Source organism: Fusarium poae, chromosome 2, assembly GCF_019609905.1.
Source record: "Fusarium poae strain DAOMC 252244 chromosome 2, whole genome shotgun sequence".
Taxonomy (NCBI): domain Eukaryota; kingdom Fungi; phylum Ascomycota; class Sordariomycetes; order Hypocreales; family Nectriaceae; genus Fusarium; species Fusarium poae.
Window position 1 is genome coordinate 6,266,524 of NC_058400.1, and position 12,882 is coordinate 6,279,405.

General features: G+C 47.9%; 5 protein-coding genes across 5 annotated transcripts; 3 read left to right on the top strand and 2 right to left on the bottom strand.

Annotated features, from left to right (window-relative positions):
- Positions 1-807: 807 nt before the first annotated feature.
- FPOAC1_006088 (uncharacterized protein) lies at positions 808-2,128 on the top strand (the record flags this gene model as incomplete). Its single annotated transcript, XM_044850584.1, has 4 exons — positions 808-907; positions 961-1,244; positions 1,296-1,420; positions 1,471-2,128. The coding sequence occupies 4 exons, from the start codon at positions 808-810 to the stop codon at positions 2,126-2,128; spliced, it is 1,167 nt and encodes a 388-aa protein (XP_044709296.1).
- A 1,080-nt stretch (positions 2,129-3,208) lies between these two features.
- Positions 3,209-4,846, top strand: FPOAC1_006089 (uncharacterized protein; the record flags this gene model as incomplete). The annotated part of the gene is made up of 3 exons (XM_044850585.1): positions 3,209-3,456; positions 3,510-4,758; positions 4,811-4,846. The coding sequence occupies 3 exons, from the start codon at positions 3,209-3,211 to the stop codon at positions 4,844-4,846; spliced, it is 1,533 nt and encodes a 510-aa protein (XP_044709297.1).
- A 686-nt stretch (positions 4,847-5,532) lies between these two features.
- Positions 5,533-7,727, bottom strand: FPOAC1_006090 (uncharacterized protein; the record flags this gene model as incomplete). Its single annotated transcript, XM_044850586.1, has 3 exons — positions 5,533-6,807; positions 6,864-7,484; positions 7,539-7,727. The coding sequence occupies 3 exons, from the start codon at positions 7,725-7,727 to the stop codon at positions 5,533-5,535; spliced, it is 2,085 nt and encodes a 694-aa protein (XP_044709298.1).
- A 2,313-nt stretch (positions 7,728-10,040) lies between these two features.
- Positions 10,041-11,232, top strand: FPOAC1_006091 (uncharacterized protein; the record flags this gene model as incomplete). The annotated part of the gene is made up of 4 exons (XM_044850587.1): positions 10,041-10,401; positions 10,459-10,576; positions 10,633-10,773; positions 10,836-11,232. The coding sequence occupies 4 exons, from the start codon at positions 10,041-10,043 to the stop codon at positions 11,230-11,232; spliced, it is 1,017 nt and encodes a 338-aa protein (XP_044709299.1).
- Positions 11,233-11,972: 740 nt separating this feature from the next.
- Positions 11,973-12,392, bottom strand: FPOAC1_006092 (uncharacterized protein; the record flags this gene model as incomplete). Its single annotated transcript, XM_044850588.1, has 2 exons — positions 11,973-12,123; positions 12,187-12,392. The coding sequence occupies 2 exons, from the start codon at positions 12,390-12,392 to the stop codon at positions 11,973-11,975; spliced, it is 357 nt and encodes a 118-aa protein (XP_044709300.1).
- Positions 12,393-12,882: the final 490 nt, after the last annotated feature.

Sequence of the window (12,882 nt, forward strand, 5' to 3'; positions counted from 1 at the left end):
AGCGTTTTGGGACCTGGTTTGCGACTTTACAGCTGGTCAACTAAGATACCCACCCACCTGTCAAGACCACGGTTGATCTACATTGCGTGAACTCCATAATTCCCTACTTTAGTTGACTTTATTTTGAAACTTGGAGTAGCAAAAGCAATATGACTTGCATACATGAATCTAGACACATCAAGTGCCGCACAATTGCCGGTACCCATACCCAGCCGTTTCAGTTCATGCACGGCTTTCTTCATCAAAAACAGTAATGCTTGCGAAATTCGTCATTTTCTAATCACGAGGTCACATTGAATTCCTCGCGAAGCGAATGTAGGGTAGCATGATCTGCAATCAGACAAGTGTCATGTATCAACCAGAGACAACCGGAAGGACAAGACAAGACAGGGCTGATGCCCGAGTCGGGTTAGACCGCGTTCTGAACTGTCATCTTTCCCATGTTACTCCACTCTCACTCACTCAACCAACGCTACCCACGTTCCAGTTAACGAACTTGAGCCAACTTCCACTTCCTCCACCCCAAACAACGGCTTACCTAACTCCTCTCGGCTAGCCATGCGAACGTCTCTCCGAAGATCATGCAACGCCTGTGCAAAAGCGAAGCATAGTTGCGATCTAGGGACACCCAAGTGTTCGCGATGTGTCAAAAGAAAGGTCACGTGTGTTTACGCAAATGCGCCTTTATCTTCATCATTGTCGTCGACGATACCGGAACCTTCGGTCCGAGACAAACCTGTAGACAAGGCTGGAACGAGGAGATCGTCACCAAAAGACCGCGACTATGATGCGTATCATCACAGTTCAATGGCGCTATCAACTCCAGTGAGCGCGTCATTTGATCCATTTGACTCATATCCAACAACTAGACTACCTAGAGTTCATGTTCAGCGATTGATACAACATTGTAATGTCAAACATCTTGACCAAACCAAAGACTGATATCTGACTTTTCCCTAGTTCTCTCCAACATCTCCTTCCAATACTATCCTCTTGACCTCAATATGACTTCCAATCCTTTTGTCGTGTCGTGGTGGCCGCTTGCTTTAGCAGACCCAGCATTATTTCATGTCTCGATACAAACTGCATCACTTGATGAGGAACGCCGAGCTCAAAGGGGCTTCCCAGTATCGGAGCTTCTCATGGCTGATTCTGTGTCGCTGATAAGAAGTAAAATCGGCAGTGGATTACTGGCGATACAAGATGAGACTTTGAATTCTGTGGTTACTTTGGCTGCTATCGAAGTGAGTGATTTGAGTCGAACAGCTACTCTTCATTACTGACTTTCGTTTGAGCATGGAAAAAGAAATATAAGTGCCAGCAAAGCTCATATAGATGGTGCCAAACGTATTGTTGGGATCCGTGGGGGACTTGATCAAGTCAAGCAGGCAAGCCCGCTGACAGCCAGGATGATAGCTTGGTGAGTGGTACTGTCTCATGGTTGACAAGGTGTTAACACAATCTCCCAAGGGTATCTTTACTGGTCACAGGATCCCCCCAGTATCCAACTCAGAATGAAGATGGCACGGGAGACGGAGTCAGTCCAACGCTTCAGTGGCTCTTATCGTCTTCGTTTTTGGAGACACAAGACCCGGTTGTACAGGCTCTTGATCTGCAACCCGAGATAGCGGATGTGTTTGCTCGATTACGCGGTATTCTTCATCAACCAGATGCCTCAAGTCTGCTGGGCACAGAGCTTCATGATCTGACGTGTTTCGTCGTCCATAAGCTCTTGCTTATGCCCTCATACGCGACGTCGCCACATTCAGAATGTCTACGATGCGCAATGGCACTTTACATGCTGATCATTCACGGTACAACATATTACACGCATACAGAGCTTGCCAACAGTCTTGTTCAGCTGCTTAAAGGCCATCTCCAGCCTCTGGCGGGAAAGACTTGGAGCATCCCTTTCCGCTCTCTACAAATCTGGGTTCTTTCCGTTGCCATTGCCTCAACCACAGATTCAACAGAAATCCAGTGGCTGAATTACGCAGCAAGGATTGCCTCAAATGCCTTGGGACTAGAAACATGGGATCATGTCGTCATTCACTTAAAGAATATTCTATGGCTGGAAACTGAGAGGGCAGACATATTTCGTCAACAGTGGACAGGTATTTTGACGTGAACGCACAATAATATCACTCAATTCACGTCATACAAACCAAAACTCTTTGCCCTGCTTTGACTTGTCCTCTCTCTGCCTCAACCTTTTCCCTCCAAAATTTCACGACACGTCGATTCGTCAATCGTGCATCGCGTATTCGGATTCATGACATGAATCGGAGACTAGACCTAATGTGTATTAGTCTCCGTCTCATTGAAGATGCCATCAGGGATACAGTACCAGGACAGGTAGCGACTAGGAAGATAAGAGACGAATTTAGTAGGTTAACTTATGCTACTTGTACCATGCTTCTTAGGGTATTTGTTCTTGCAGCCTAAAGTTCAAGGGTCTTCCAACTAGTCTAGGATGCCCAAGCGATGGTGCAAATTGAGGCAATAGGGAGGATCACAATCAGGCTATTTCCGGACCAACCGGCGAAAACAATTTGTAGATCAAACACAGAATAGTTTTACTGTGTACAAACAACGATATTGGTTGATCTGTGATTAGGATACTTCTCTGAACTCACGATGTTCCAAATCAATACACCGTGCATGACGCGAGACGGAGCGAGACAGAGCGAGACAGAATAAGACAGCCAACGGCTTCATCAATAGAGCACTCGCTTCCATACGTATATGTCTTGGGATTACAACGAATTGACAAATAAGATAGATCTGACCCGACATTTCACCAGTCGTCTTCCCCACCCCAGATATCGGAGTCTAGTACATAAATGGACATTTCGAAGTTGCAGATATCAGTCCACTGCAGCTCACCCCTAAACAAGCAGACATACTGGCGTGACTTGACAGATAATTCTGGACTTTTACCATTCCTGGCTTCTGCCTTTGTAGTCGGCATGTTTCGTATTCTTGTTCTTGGATCTGATGAGCTCTAACTGCTCAGTTAGCTTGTTACTTGGAGCCTTCCTTCTTTGGACTTGGAATTTATTTAAGAGCTCTGCCCTCTCCCATGTTTGTGATCGTATCGACCATACCTCTTTATGTTATAACTACCTAGCCAACAATGGCTTCGATACTCGATTATGGCGCAAGCCTAACGTCCACTAATGTATCCTTCTCAACAGGAACTGACGTAATGAAGGAGAATGGCCTTCTCTACAGCTGGTTTGAAAGATACACCAAGACTCAAATAGCTGTCACCATCCTTGCTGTCCTCATAGCATACGACCAGTGTATGTATCTTTGGCGGAAGGGTTCAATCGCTGGCCCAGCATTCAAGATTCCCTTCATGGGACCATTTATCCAAGCACTTTACCCCAAGTTTGACGCCTACCTTGCCCAGTGGGCTAGCGGCCCCCTGAGTTGTGTATCTGTTTTTCACAAGTGAGTTCGATGTATAATCTCAGCCACTATTCGTACTCATCATATCGTGTCAGGTTCGTCGTCCTCGCTTCCGATCGAGACATCGCACACAAAGTTTTCAAGTCCCCAACATTCGCCAAACCATGCATCGTTCCCATGGCTGAGACCCTTCTACGACCAAGCGCGTGGGTATTCCTCCAGGGGAAAGCCCATACTGAGTATCGCCGAGGACTCAATGGCCTCTTCACGAACAAAGCCATCAGTACTTATCTCCCTGTCCAGGAGAAGGTATACGACGACTACTTCGCACGTTTTATCGCAGCGAGTGAAGCCAATAAGGGGAAGCCAATGGCTTTCATGCGTCTATTCAGAGAGATCAACTGCGCGCTCTCTTGCCGGACCTTCTTCGGTGACTATATCTCGCAAGATGCTGTCGAAAAGATTGCCGAGGATTTCTATCAGGTCACTGCGGCTCTCGAGCTCGTCAACGTTCCACTATCTGTATACATACCTTTCACCAAATGTTGGCGGGGCAAACGCACTGCTGATGCTGTTCTGGCAGAGTTCGCGTCATGTGCCGCTGCTTGCAAAGCAAACATGGCTGCCGGTGCCGAGCCGAAATGCATTGTTGATCAATGGGTTCTTCATATGATGGAGTCTAAAAGGTATAATGATGGTATTGCCACTGGCGAAGTGGACGTCGAGAAGCCTAAAAATCTCATTCGCGAGTTTACGAACGAAGAAATCGGACAAACCATGTTCACCTTCTTGTTCGCTTCGCAGGATGCTTCTAGTAGTGCTACCACTTGGTTGTTCCAAGTCCTTGCTCAGCGGCCTGATGTACTTGATCATCTTCGAGAGGAAAACCTCAGTGTCCGTGGCGGAAACAAGCAAAGGCCTTTCGAGTTATCGATGTTGGAGTCACTTCCCTACACCAATGCAGTCATCAAAGAACTACTTCGATATCGTCCTCCAGTCATCTTTGTGCCCTACGAAGCCACCAAGACATTCCCTGTCACGCCAAACTATACGATATCAAAAGGTTCTATGATCGTACCTTCTTGCTACCCCGCCCTTCATGATCCTCAAGTGTACCCGAATCCCGAGACTTTCGACCCAGAGCGATGGATTACAGGCGATGCTGAGTCCAAGACTAAGAATTGGCTTGTCTTTGGAGCTGGCCCCCATGATTGTCTAGCTCGCAAGTATGTTCCTCTGACTATGGCTGCTATGATTGGTAAGGCGTCTTTGGAACTCGATTGGGTTCACCATGCGACTAGTCAGTCCGAGGAGATCAGAGTGTTTGCTACTTTGTTTCCAGAGGTATGTGCGAGTATCCCAATAACGACATGATGCTGACTTGTTCCACTTATAGGACGAATGCCAGCTGGTATTCACACGCCGAGATTAGAGGGCTCCAGTGGCCGTGCCTATTTGCAGCACAACTATCAGTTACCGGAAGAGTGGCCACTCTGTCAATATAATCATTTTCTTCGTTCATAGTTAACTCGGAAGCATATCTATCGATTGAGAAACATGCTCGATGTCGGTCAAAGGGATAACTACTTTTATGCACCCTGTTTACTTATAAATCGGAGCGCCATCCTTCTCAATTTGTTGATGTTAAAAGTGACAAGGGTAATTTATACATTGGTGCAAGTTTATGACTTACTAAACTATCATCATAAAGTTCTTCCTAAAATGGCTAAGTATCGTAAAACCTCATAAAGCAACTGCCGAGGTATACACAGAAGCGAGGTGGCTCTATGATGCTGGTAACTGATGACTGAAGCTGCTGCTGCGCCGGATGAACAGGCGCTGCGTCTCGCCTTGAAAGAAAGATACACGTCGTGCGGGAAAAAATCCAGCATAGAATACTACTTAGTGCCGAGTGCATGTCCGTGCAAGTACTATCATGACGAAATGATCTCATTCATTTTTGAATACACTATCGTAAAAGGTTCTTCAGAGTCTATTTATGAATACGGGGTGCCAGATTACCCTAGTCTATCTGAACAACGTCTCTGGGAGGAAGACAGAACAAATCCCATTACACATTATATCTGGTCGACATGCTATAGTGTTTGCGACTCCTGTTTAAGCAAAAACATCCTCAAGGAGGAAGGAGATCTCCTTCTTATGTGTGTCATCAATAGCAGTGTAGGTAAGTCCGGTCTTGTTGACGTCAAAGACGATGTTGAGAGGCTCCTCGAGGGAGTACTGAGGCCAAGCGACATGCTCGGGGGCAGTCTCGACAGTGTTGGGTGTGATGTCGTGCATGAAGGAAACCCACATCTTGCTCATCAGGTCAGCGAGCTGGACGAAAGTTTCAGGCTTGCCCTCGAAGGGGTTAGCACCGTAGCCAACACCCTTGACGTTGTTGAAGACAAAAGCAACCTCCTGGAAGTGAGTAGCTCCGATGATAGGAGGGAGACCGTTGACATAAACGTTCCAGAGGTAAGTGAAGACGGGAATGTTGGCAGCAGAGAAGGTTTCGGCCAAAAGACGACGACCAGCGTGTTGCTGGAAGTCACCAGCGAAGGAGGCAGATCGCTTCCATTGGAGACCATACTCGTTCTGAGGTCGACCGACGAAAGAGGCAGGAATGCCCTTCTCAGGGTCATCAGGGTAGAGCTCGGTAGCAGTGGTGACAGCATCTTTATCAAGACCGAGGCTGGAGATCCAAGTCTGGAACTGTTCGGTGGTGTTGATGCCTTTCTTACCGTAGGCAGTGCCCTCATCGAAGTTATTACCCATCAGGAGGGGAACGTGTGCGAATCTGCCAGAGCTGAGGAGCTCAGAGGCCTGAGCAGTCATGAAGTCCCCGTCGACGACAGCAGTAAGGGGTGGAGTAGGGACACTGAGGGCAGTGGTGCTGTTGAAGATGTTGTTAAGGGTCTCACAAGGGAGCTCACGGAGGCAGTCGAGGGTGTTTGAGGAAGAGTTGCATCCAGTCTTCTCGACAAGGGCATCGTAGTAGTCCTGCCAAGAGGCAGCGTTACCGAAAAGAGCAACAGGGCTACCAGACTCGAGGATTGCAGCGCGGAAAAGATCGTCATGCTGACCGTCGTAGGCGACAAGTTGCATACCGAGGGATCGAGCACCGGCAGACTCTCCCCAGACGGTGACCTTGTCGGGGCTTCCACCAAAGGCAGCCACGTTGTCGTGGAGCCATCTTAGGGCCATGCGCTGGTCCTTGAATGCAAGGTTACCAGCGTTCTCCTTTTGCATCTCGTCACTAAAGAGGAAACCCCATTGGGAGACGCGGTAGTTGATGGAGGCAGCAATGATCGGCTTACCCTCCTTAACGGACTGGTCCACAATCCAGCTGAGATTGTACCTGGGGTCACGAGAACCACCGTTGGTGTAGCTCTATCATGCATGTTAGTAATAGTTCAAAGTTAAAACTTGTCAAGGTCAGGACTTACACCACCGTGGACCCAAAGGCCGACAGGAAGCTCATCTCCAGCATCGACGCCGGAGGGGCGAACGATGTTGATCGTCAAGCAGTCCTCATTAACAGGGCTACCAAGGGATTGGGTATCAGAACCGTAACCGATGCACATCCATCCGAACTCCTTAGCGTCTCGGTGACCAGTCCAGGCTTCATCGAGAACCTTGGGGGAAGAGAAGCGAAGAGAGCCTACAGGGGGCTGGGCATAAGGCATACCAAGGAAGAGATCGTGGTTGAACTCATCGCTGTGCTTGCCATGGTAGGTTCCATTTAGAAGTTGGGCAGCAGGGACACCAGGGGGGGGAGGAGGAGGGGGAGGTCCAGGAGGTCCAGGAGGTCCAGGAGGTCCATGGGGAGGAGGTCCATGGGGAGGAGGTCCCCTAGGCCCAGAATGGCCATGAGGTCCAACACCAGGAGGGCTGGGGGGAGGAGGTCCAGGAGGTCCTGCACGAGGATGAAGCGGGAGAACAGATGCTTCTGAGAGCGTCAAGCCTGAGACAGCGGCCAGGAACAGGCCTAGCGTGTTTGTATGCATGTTGTAGCGTGCTGTGGAAGGGACAGGGTGCTTTTGTCTTGGAGGGGAGAATCTGGGCTTCTAGAATGATGTTCTCGAAGGGGAATGACAAGAAGAAGCTCGTGGAAGACAAACTTGCATCAGTGGCTTGAAGTGCAATAAGACATGTCGATCACATCGGCTCAGCGGTTCTTTAAGAGCAAACGCCTGGTGGGCCAGTCGTCGCATAATGCTCGGAGCTTTACCCATGCAAAAGGCATGGACGGCCAACATGACCACGCTGAATGCCTGTTGTAATTTGCCAATTGTCTTGGGGTGATCCATGGAGGATGACTAGATCCGAAAGACATTCCCTGGTCTCCGCCTGGAAAACTGGGCTCGTGAGCCTACCATGTATGTTGGGATAGTGGGAGGAGAACAGGAGCGAAAACATGCTCAGCAGAATAATTATACTTTGGCTAGGTCTGTCGATCCCTTCCACATTTCCATTACAGCACCGAACAATGTGTGCTTATTCAGGTCAGCTCCCCCACCTTGAATCGGCATGTTCGAGTCATTCAAACGGCTGAACGTATTTGCTGATGTTCCCTCTCTTTCTAAAATCTCATGACGCAGTTTGTTGGCTTTAACTACTGTGGTTGGTATCCATTTACCGTCTGCCCGCGGCCTTGAGACCAGATCCTTCAACGCTGGGTCCAACAGAGAGTCCAAAACCTTGTCACGGATCCCTCTATTTCCGAATTGGTTTGAAGGAAGGAAGGAAGGAAGGAAGGAAAAGGCGTTGGGAGGGACCCTTGGACATTAAAGCAGAGAAAAGGGACCAACAAGTGTCGCATCAGTAACTGTGTTGGGTCTAGTTCCAACCGGTCAGCGCTAGGATATGTCTCAAACTGGACTAAGAATCGGCCGACATTTGACATGTCATGGCTTCGCTTGGAGACGTTGCGTGATTAAGATACGGACGGATACAAGAAAGGACATAGATCCTATAATAGTGACATGTCCAGTATAAACAGGAACCGGGACCGCGGATATTTCTCCGCTGTATGCTGGTGGATAGTCGATGAGAGATTTTCATTTAGCACCGCTTGGCACTTCGGGCATTTTGCTCAGTTGCCGTGGGTTTTCCCCATCTTTGGGTATTCGTAAGTTAGTGAGGGAGCTAGAAGGACAAAGGTATGTCATCAGCTTCCTTCGCGTCACACTTTGGTGGACTTGTAATTAGCTACCGTTTGTCTGTGCAATACAACCCGCGGCCGCTGTCAACGGATTTTGCATGGATAGAAGCGAAGGAAGGACAGTCCAACGTACGAGAAGGGGGGACCTAGTAGCGAGGTTAAATTCCGTGTCCACATTCTCCATATGATTTGCCTCTTAGCTTGGTGGAAGGGAAGACCTTACAGCGTTACACTCGGCTACACGGTTCCCCCACCAGCGATGTTGGTTGTAACCTTGTCTTTGTAATTTCTCACTTTTCCAACAGATGAGATTTCCAAGTCCACGGTTCATGCGTGTGTGCGTTCTTGCCGAAGGGCCGGATCTTCATATTCTTTTTCTCTCTTATCTATCGACGAAGACGAGCACAGTAATGATCATCATTCTGGCCCTTCATTCCCACGTGGATTTTCATCTGCAACAACAAGGATTTGTCGTTATGCATCTTGTACCTAGTTTCACCATGTCCGTTTTCCATAGAGAGCGAAGGATCCTGAATTTGTGGTCAAAATCTCCGTGGCTTCGGCGGCGTGTTTGAACCTAGCATGCAACTCCCGGCTCGGCCGTTCAAGCCAAAGGGGGCATCTGTGCTGTACAATCAGCATCTTGATTAAATCAATTGGCCACAGTCTTTCTCATCACTGTGAAATACGAGTCACCTCAGCCACAAGCGTCAAGCTAATTACACTTGCCATGCTAGTGGCGTTAGAGGTCTTTAGCTTCCAATCAATGATGGATTGCATCGAAACAGAAAGGGGTTCCGTCATTAGTTGAACTCTGTCCTGCTTTAGCTGCAGCCATAACCCGGCTCTTCAGGTGGATGCGCGATCAATGCGCCGGCCCAAAAGTCCCCAAAGAATCCCTCCAGTTGTCGGCGGTTTTGCCAATCTTTACCACACCTGCTGTTGGTGGCCTGAGGGACCTCGGTGTCGGAACCTCCATTCCAAGGTTACTCCTGGCTCGATACTGACTGATGACTGGTGCCCTGAAGTCAATCGATGATCAGCACCATGATATATATCTACCGGGACCCAGGGATCTGCCACTGTAACCAGGATTCGTAATGGAATTCAGATCGATGTTGGTTTCGACAGTTCTTGCACTCCATTGAGCCCAAATGGTCTGAGTTTTTTCTTTTTTTTTTTTTACTCTCTTCTTAAGTCCTTGTTAACTCCAACTGTGACGGGGTCGCAATGGAAGACGAGCGAGGAACCCGCTTGCTTGCGTCCATTTGGACGTTGGCACTTCTAAGTCTTATCTTGTTATTTCTGCGCGTCTACTGCAAACGATGGCGAGGGAAAGGATTGTGGTACGATGACTGGTTCCTCATCGCGGCTCAGGTAAGTTAAAGCTACCTATTCCATCAACATTGAAGCTGTTGGCGCTGACCAGTGGATCTGTCCCGCCTTCTAGGTAACGCTAATGATCTCTGTCGCCATCAACACATATCTGGTCTCTCTGGGGTTCGGTCGGCACAAAGTAACCATCAGTGACGAAAACTTAAAAAAGATCAACCTCAACACCATCATCGGAGCTGCTTTCGGCATCATCGCAACGACGACGAGCAAGACGTCCTTCGCTATCACCTTGTACCGAATCGCCACCAATGCATGGATGAAGTACTTCCTCATCTTCGTCATCATAACTATCAATGTCTCCATGAACTTGGTCTGGATCTTTGGTCTTGCCAAATGTTCTCCTCTCGCCCGAGTATTCGATAAGACGGTACCTGGTACTTGCTGGGATCCAAAAGCGCTACTTCAGTTCCAACTATTTGCTGCCTGTGAGTTCCGGCATTCAATTACCAAAGGTAGTTGCCCAGTTGACTAATTCAATTCAGACTATTCCGCCGTTCTCGACTTTGTCTTGGCTCTCCTCCCTTGGGCCATCTTGATGCGAATGACTATGCGACGACGAGAACGACTTGGAGTGGCTGTTGCAATGAGTTTGGGCGCTATGTAAGTTGTTCTGGCTTCCAAAAGCACGTATCATTGTGAGCTAACGTCTTTTGCAGTGCTGGCATCACCGGTATCGTCAAGGCTGTCCTTGTGGTCAGCATGAAGAGTGAAGATATCACCTACGACCGTGTCGACCTCACCATCTGGACCCTGACCGAGCCTGCCGCCTCTATCATGGCCATCTGTATTCCCGTTCTGTATGTTTTGTGCCCTTGCTATCTTTTATTTATTGTGATTGATGGGAACTAACCCGGGACAGGCGAATGCTTTACCACGAACTCAAGTCCAGCTCGAGAAGTTACAACAAGAACAAAACCGGTACCAACCCCAACGATCACGAAACGAGAAATACAGTCCCATCCTCAGCTCTCAGAGCATCCAGACGATATGGTCCCAACTCGCGATACGGCCGAAACTCCGTGGTCATCATGTCAGGCTGGCAGGAGTCACAAGAACATCTCCAGGATTCCGATGAAAGTGTTAGCGGTTTGAAGGTATCCGCGAACACTGGTGGAGTTTTAAAGACGGAGGAGGTCAGGGTTCAACACGAGCGCCTGAGCACCTTCAGCGACGAGAATTCGATAGAATTGAGAAACTTGCCGCAAGCTCAGGTCAAAGGTGGTTATCAAAGCCATGATCGAGCGCCTTCTTTCTAAAAATATTCTTCTTTTCTATTAGTATTGTTACTATGTATTTATGATACCCATTTACAACAGGCAAACATTCATCTACGTGCTCAGTGGAATTTAATCTTGCCAAGTCACGTAGTCAGATCCACACGCACAAAGTCGAGTCATCTAGACTATCTAGCATAATCTGTGACGTATTTTCTCAGGTCTCGACCATCGATCACGGTCCGTTCCGTTTTAGATCCGAAGACTGTGATTTGGTCAGGCACCATTTACTGTTTCCGGAATTCAGTAGCGCTATACAGAGGTCAGGGTATTAGAAACGGTGGCCGCTAGAAGCATTCGAGACGAAATTAGTAGGTCAGTTTGTGCTGCTTAGGCCATTCTCCCTAAGCTCCTTATTTTTATAGCCTAAAGCTTATCTAAAGGCTAACTTTTCTATTGCCCACTACCTTACCTAGGTAGACAGAGCTTTTACAGCAGAGGCCTTTAACTCTTCACAAAGCCAACCGCGGCTAAAAACAATGTGTAATAATCCTGAACTAGGAGGTTACTCAGAACGGCGCTACTGGATTTACAAAGACGTGATTGATGTAAACATGTAAATTGACACTTGCGGCAGTAATGAGTGATTTCTCGATTTGGTTGTGGTGACTAAATACCAATGCTATGGGAATGTAATCGCAAACAGGGAGACCTTGTAGGCCTCCATTCCCTATATCATACCCTCCAACAAGGCATACATCATGCCAACTGTTCTAGCCGTCTCACTTGTTGCTCTTGGATGACCAGATTGGAGTAGCGCCGCCGTTTTTGTATAGAACGAGGTTCCCATCATCCTGGACAGATACGAATGTCTTGTTGTCGCCGCTTGGGGCAGCAGTGTTGGTATGCCAAGTCGCTTTACCATTCTTGTCACTAAAGGGGAAGTGCGGTCAGCAAAATTGCAACGGACCCTCGATGAAAACATATCGGACTTACTAGATGCAGAAATTACCATCGCTTTGCATGATGGCACCCTTTGCGTTGGTGACCTGTTGGTCGGTGCTCTGCCAAGCGCAGCGGTTGTTGTAGTAGATGGCAAGCTTGCCATCGTCTTGCATACGGAGCTCAACGGACCGATCTTTGCTGAAGATGCTCATACCGACCATGAGCCAGTCGCCGTTTTCAAGAGTGCCGTAGCCCATTTTGAGGGATCGAAGAAGAAGAATTGATTGAGGAAGAAGTGCCAGTTGACGATGAGCAGAATTGAGAGTGTTTGATCGGGGTTAGTGAGAGATGAAAGGCTTATATAGACACAAAATCCGTAGGTCCCCCTGAGGGACAGGGAGGCCAGGGAGTTGCAGAATTTTATAGCTAAATATAGCCAGTGCTACGCTATCTTTGATCGACGGTGGTTGTCCTATAGAGATATGTCTTAGCCCCCCTGTCATAAGGGTGTATAGACCTTGGAATTGGATTAGGGTTATGTATAGGGCTCTGATAATCTGGCTATAGGTATATTAGAAATACTATATATATTACCTAGCCATTAGGCTACTATCTTTTAGCTAGATTATAAGGCGATATATAACTGATATTATAACTATAATCTAGGTTAGCTTAGTATATTATATATTAAGGCAGGATAACTTATATCTTTTTTCCTAGTAATCTTATTAAGTAAGGAAGAAGAAA